This window comes from Triticum dicoccoides, chromosome 4B, assembly GCF_002162155.2.
Source record: "Triticum dicoccoides isolate Atlit2015 ecotype Zavitan chromosome 4B, WEW_v2.0, whole genome shotgun sequence".
NCBI classification, from domain to species: Eukaryota; Viridiplantae; Streptophyta; class Magnoliopsida; order Poales; family Poaceae; genus Triticum; species Triticum dicoccoides.
In genome coordinates, this window is record NC_041387.1 from 435922045 (window position 1) to 435928435 (window position 6391).

At 42.0% G+C, this 6391-nt stretch overlaps 1 protein-coding gene across 6 annotated transcripts; it reads left to right on the top strand.

Annotated features, from left to right (window-relative positions):
- Positions 1–2773: 2773 nt before the first annotated feature.
- On the top strand, positions 2774–5781 carry LOC119290724 (formin-like protein 14). Of its 6 annotated transcripts, none has more exons than XR_005142028.1 (4): positions 2774–3435; positions 3937–4365; positions 4934–5089; positions 5175–5781. XR_005142028.1 is itself a non-coding variant. In XM_037569356.1 (2 exons), the coding sequence occupies exons 1-2, from the start codon at positions 2828–2830 to the stop codon at positions 3560–3562; spliced, it is 624 nt and encodes a 207-aa protein (XP_037425253.1). In that variant the 5' UTR covers positions 2774–2827; the 3' UTR covers positions 3563–3814. The 6 variants fall into 6 exon arrangements, 1 of the variants encoding a protein (XP_037425253.1); XR_005142031.1 differs by having other exon boundaries at positions 3937–4199; XR_005142029.1 differs by having other exon boundaries at positions 3937–4194; positions 4263–5089.
- Positions 5782–6391: the final 610 nt, after the last annotated feature.

Here is a 6391-nt window from a genome sequence, read left to right on the forward strand (position 1 = left end):
ATCATTAGTTGGACTCAACTTGATAGTGGTGGTCAAACTAGTTCTCCTCAAAACAATATCAGCTCTAGCTTCTTCTTCGTCAATGCTGTCTTCATAGGTCATGGTCTCATCGGGTTGAGCATCTTGGTGATGGGGTTCAACAATTTTATTGAAGTAGAGAAGAGGTAGAAATGAATAGAGAAGAGTACAGACCAACAGATATATAGGGAAATTGTAAAATAAGTTTTCTTCCTATGACTTTCCATTTCCTAGTGGTCGCGTCCTACAGTCAGCGTGTGTTCTGATACCATCTTGTAGCGACCCGACCCAAATGGATCGAAGTCTCTGTGCTTAAGTGTCATCCCTGGGTCGGTATGCTAACACACACAATACTCGAGGAATTATAACATATTTCAAACACACACTTTATTACATCGAGGTCCTCAAAAGAGTATTTGTTACAATAATATGGCCAAAGGCCATCTAAATAAAATTAACTGCGGAAGCATTGAAGGTGAATGAGTCCATCCAACTCCACGGCAAATTGAGTGTATAACAATGACCTATCGCACCTTTAATCCTCGTTGGAAAAGTCTGCAACATGAGACGTTGCAGCCATGTAGGTCAGCACATGGAATATACTGGCAATTTCACACCATAGAATAATAATGAAAAAGACTATCTCTATATGCAAAATTTAGTTGGTGGAGGCTCTAAGTTTCATTTTTGCATCAAGCAAATTTTACCCTACAACAAAGGAATAAAATTTTTATTTCTACTAAATTGAAATACCATTATTGAGAAGGTTCCTCCAACTCAATCCCAAAATTCCCAAGTTATTAGTAACCCAATAATTTTATTAAATAGATTGATGAGATCAACCAATAATTCAATCCTAGATACTCAAGTTATCCATAACGAGGGACACGGCTAATCATGATTAGTTTGTACATTCTGCAGAGGTTTGCACACTTCTCCCCACAAGACTCGACCACCTCCATGATCGGAAGATCGAGACATAGCCTTTCAGAAGTGTTGCCCCTTAACATTGGGTAGACCGGCACACCTACTTTCCCCTACTTCAGCAAGTCTAACACGGAAAGAGGTCACGCAACTTACTCAACTATGCCAGAGCCCATAATGGCTTGTGGCTGCACACGGAAGTTTCTAATCATAAAGTGTTGTATGATCCCTTTAAGCTTGGGTGGGACCTAGGGTAATCATGCAGGTACTCCAGGATCCCCTTGGGCAAGCACTGGTTTCTCGAGGTGCCCCAAACAATCCATCCAAATGTGTATTAAAGTTGCCACCTTATGCTGTCCAAAAAATTATTATCTCTCGCAACTTGCATGGATCACACATACCAATCCCCGTCTACGAGCATGGCTAAGCAATATATGACATAACGAATATTCCCGAGGTGATCAAAGGTCATAGGTTCCTACCACATGAACTACAAAGCATAACCACATGTTTCCAAACCTACTCATGCAATCTTTGAGAGTGAAACTAGTGCATAGTAAAAACTGGGTATTGAAAATTATGATCAAAGTGTGAACTTGCATTGCTGACATTCGTTGAACTCTAAAGATTCGTAGTAGCAAGCTTCGCACTCCGAACGATCTAGCGTAAGCAAGCAATAACATACATAAGCATAGAAGAAAAAATCCAAAAAGAAAACAAATAAAAGACTTCGGGAAACTCCAAAAACACCCAAATAAAGTTTCTGAACAGAACGGAATATTAACATAATTTTTGTAATAAAATTTTGGTTTTAACAGAAGGTGCACGTCACGAGCTTCGATTTGCAAAAGAAAAATACATCTAAAATGGAGTTATGAAACTCAAGATATGGCCTAACGAAGTTTGAATTCAAATTTGAATCGCTCAAATTTGAAAGGATCAAAAGTTGAAACTAATGATGCTACAAGATGTAGGAAATCAATATTAAGTTGTTGGGTTTAAGCAGCAACTAAACCTTGCTGAAAAGTTATTCTATGAATTCTAGCAGACCGATATGGTTCCAAAGGCCAATTTTCATATATAAAACGTTTTCATATGATTTAAGGAATAAAAGATAGAGCCAAAATACCCAATTTACCATTTAAATCAAAACTAAATTTTAATTTGCTCACAAGTAAACTTTATAATCTTATAAAAAAACTACAGGTTCCAAGGAATCCGAGGATATCTTATTTGTCAAAATCGGACATACGATTTGAGAGATACGGTTTTTCAAAGTTTGGGTATTTTTCTGAAATTGAGTTACGGGATTAAACACTGAGCTGCCACGTGTCAACTTCTGACAGGGCCATACCCCTTCATTTTTTAGTAAAAAAATAGAGAGGATCTACAGGAGGGAGAGAGAGTTCACTGGAGTTTTTGCCGGAGATGCGCCGGAGTGGGAGGAATTGTTCTCAGGCATCAACGAAAGGTTGGACAGTGTAGAGGAGCTCGAGGGCAGTTCTCTAGACAATGTCTCTGCCTCGGCCTCTTTAGGTGTAAGTGGTGGAAGGCCGCTGCAGTTGTGCCAAACTCCAGACGGTTGCGTGCGCCGTGGGGAGCGCGCTCCGGCTAGTTAAAAGGAAGGGAGGATATGTCAGGGAGATGTGGAGCATCTCTTCTACTATAAAAATCTGAGTTGGTGGTGATGGTGTGTCTGCCATCGTTCATTCACAAACGGCCGATCGATCTGATCTAACGGACACGATGAAATCAGGTCAATTTCGCAAACAAACGCCCGCCACTTCCGTCACATATTTGCAGATAACCCCCTGCCTTTCCCGTTCAGCCCCATGGCCCCCATCTCTTCCCCACGCCCACCTTATCCAATCATCTCAGGAAAGGCATGCCGCCGGCAGCGCTGGAACCGATCTGGCGCGGTGGTTCCCGTCGACGCCGTGTGCCCCCGGAACCTCTCATGCATCCTCTCAGCCACACGGCCCACCAACACCATGGCCCTCTCGTCACCATCTCTTCCACCCCATCCCCATCTTCTCCGATGCCGACCTCGGCAAGCATGCCGGCGACGCATCTCCTGCCCCCTCCTCTGCGCATTAGTCCTAGCGCCCAACATCTCCACACCCCCTCCTCCTCGCCATCTCCTCCACCCCCTGTCCCGTCTCCTGCCGCTGACCGCCGCCGGCTATGTGTTGCTTCCTTGGCGGCGGCGTTTCCGCATACTCCTCCTCCTCCTTCCCCACTGTCACTGAAGCGCCCCATGTGGAGGTGCTATGCTTGGCTAGGTCCTTCCCAATCCTCATCCCTCCCACCCGTGCCGCCTCCAAAATTCATTTTTTTTGTTACCCAGAGTTCAATTCGTGCGTCCAGGTCGAACTCTCTAGAAGCCAGTCTTGCAGAGTTGCAGTCCAATATAAATCAAATGGGTAGGCAGATGGGACTCAAGCTGCTTGCACTACACCTCAAGAGCCACACGCTCGTCACGCCAATCTGGAGGTGAATCTCCTTGCTTGTTTTTTGTTAAGCTGCTTGGCTACCCGTTTTCCCATGGGACTGGTATACTACAGGCCGTTATGTTTAAGTAGTGATTGTCTGATGCCCTTTTAGGTCAGAAGATAGATGAGGCGAGATCTTCAGAGCCAATATTGTTTTTCACATATGTTCTAAGCAAACAACTAAAAGAAGGGCATACTATGGTTTACAAATGATTCCATGGCCTATTTGTAGATTCGTGGTGGTGTTGTATGTACACAAATTCATGTTCCCTGTGCATATGTAGCAAAGTGTTCAGTCAAACACGTCTACTTCGTTCTTGTTTGTCCTGGAACCATTTATCAATGTGTGCTCAAGCTATAGTATATATGTTTTTTCGATATATTCATTGCTGCCATTTATCTTCTCATTTAAAGTTTGGTGTGCCTGATATACTGGCACACAATGAGCAATGTTGAATCCTTTGAAGAAAGGTAACATAATATATTATTTTGTCTTCTACAGCTGTTCCAAGGAAAGGAGCAGTTCTATTAACGATGGATATGATAATATGTATTGGAGAATGCTCGTCGTCCTGGTAATTTCGGAGATCTGGCATCAGCACAATCGTCTTATCTTTCAAATTTTGTAGTTATCGGCTCCAACGCTCGCATGTCTTGCGATTGCGAAGCCAATGTAAGGAGTCTGATGCGCCCGCTGGCGTGCATTCCTTCAGTGCCTCTCCTCTGGCATCAACCTAAATGACCACGACAATCGCTGAATGTGAGGTGATCATTGCTTTAAATTCATTTTTGTGTTTATACTGAAGTGATTTGGTGTCTGTTTTGCAGGATAGTTTAACTTGCGAGAAAATACTATTGCATTTTCAAAAAGCGATTATGCTTGATCTTATAAGCAATATTGCATTTAAAAAAGTATTTCTCACCAAGGAAGGTAATTATAATAAGCATAAGAATCAGCATGTGATTTTTTTTAGGATAACTGACATATGCAAAAATAAATAAAAATTGCCAAAAGATCCTGATCTTACTAAGCACAGAGTTCTTGGCTTAAGTACCAGGCAGTAGGTGACTGGTTTTCATGGCGTTACAGCCAAATCTTGCTTTATGTAATGTAAGAAGAGGCTGAAAGTTTGTTCTATTAAACAGCAATCTAATGATATATTATATACAGCAAAGGTTGCATTGCCTTCTGTACATTGAGCATTTGTTTGTATATCTAAGCTCAATAAATTGCATTTCACAATGAAAATTCAGATATGTTGTTAGTCGTTCAGCTTAGCAATTCCAGAAGTTGTAGTTCCAGCCAAACATCTAAATACTGAGCTCAAATTGCAGAAAATACTGGGTGTTCAGTACTCGATTTTGGACTATATGTTCACCTATCTCTAGGGTGCCATGATCTCATCTAAAGGATCTTTTTTGCTAACACATACCTTGATGTTGACATCGACAGCAGCAGAGATAATATACGCCATATAATCTTGTAAACATATGTGTAGATCAGTACAAGTACTATCAGTCTTCCTCCTTGTGAATTAGTCTTTCAAGCTGCGGATGGTCAGGAGTTGCTTGAGCCCTGCAAAGATAATGTTCAAGCTACAGCTTGAGTCAGAATTTGTACGGATACATGAAAATGTGATGTATGCCGAGAAAAGGTTTGTTTGCTATGCAATTCAATTTTTAGCTTGCAATTGCAGTTAGAAGTTCAAACCGCAACTCAAGTATGTTGTTAATTTACAGTGAGCATCCACTTGCAGAAGACTTGTGCCTGGATGTGCTAATTGACAGTGAAATGTAGAAATAAGTTGCAACTTTGTAATATCCATCTGATATGTGAAACAAGAATTGTTACTAATTCACAACATGTATCTACGATTGTGAGATGGGACACCATGTGCACAGCGGAGGCAACACAAGGTCGAGAGAAAAGCCCGTGCGGAAAGAGATGCAACATACGGCCATCATTACAACTGTTATATTTTTGTATATGTTGTAATTATTCATGCAAAGGTTACAGGCTTGATGCACAATTATAAGTATCTGGAGGAGTTGACGAAGCGTGGAGTTTTTTCTTGACAATACAAAGAGTATGAGTTAGGAGACGTTGAAGTGCAACTACAGAGCAAGCATGACAAGGTGAAGCTTTTACTGGAGAAAGTTGCGTAAAGTCTTTTTTAAGGAAAAGTTGTGTTTTCTTACAGCCGTGGAGTAGGATCCAGATAGGGAAGGGAAGGGGCTAGAGCAACAATAGTGTCCTTACCCATTAGACTTTAATCTATGTACCTCCTAATCATTTACCTGATTACTGCGGAAATAGAAGATGAAATAGAAGATGAGAGATGAGATATGAACTTGGCTCCTGAGCTCAAATAATTGCAATAAAATTCAATGAAGTCTTAATGTTTCGGAAACAAACATGTTGGACTGTTCTAGTTGTGTGCTACACTTCATCAATTTTGTGCTTGCCTATTTTCATTTGTATTCACTATACCCCTGATACTTATGAGCTCAGCAACATAACTGAATATCCGAAGAAGATATGGATATTTTTAATAGTTGAGAGGACCCTCCACATATTTTGTCGAATAAACTACTCCTGTATCAATGCATTGTAGTTTTCCGTGCAACGCACGGGCATCTTACTAGTAACTATAGGAATAAAAGACAAGGGATCGGGTCCAGGCCACCTCGCCGGCGTCGGAAACGTCCATGAACAGCGGCGGAACTGCTGAACTCCGGCGACCAATTGCCGACGTTTGGGAGGGAGAGGGAGAGGGCTTTCTAGGTGTGAAGAAAGAGGGTGAGAGGGCGTCCTCCGGGGTACCTTTTATAGGGCAGGGGAGGTCCAGAGTTGAGTGGGGCGAGATGTGTTAAAGGTTGCAGCTTCAAGCGCTCTTGGTGGTCATTATGGTTGTCTTTGATGTGCACTAGGGGATGGGAGGGGTCGAGGGAGGTAA

What these genes read in the sequence shown, in the direction of transcription:
- LOC119290724 (XM_037569356.1), top strand. Translation starts at nt 2,828, where the DNA reads ATGCCGCCGGCAGCGCTGGAACCGATCTGGCGCGGTGGTTCCCGTCGA.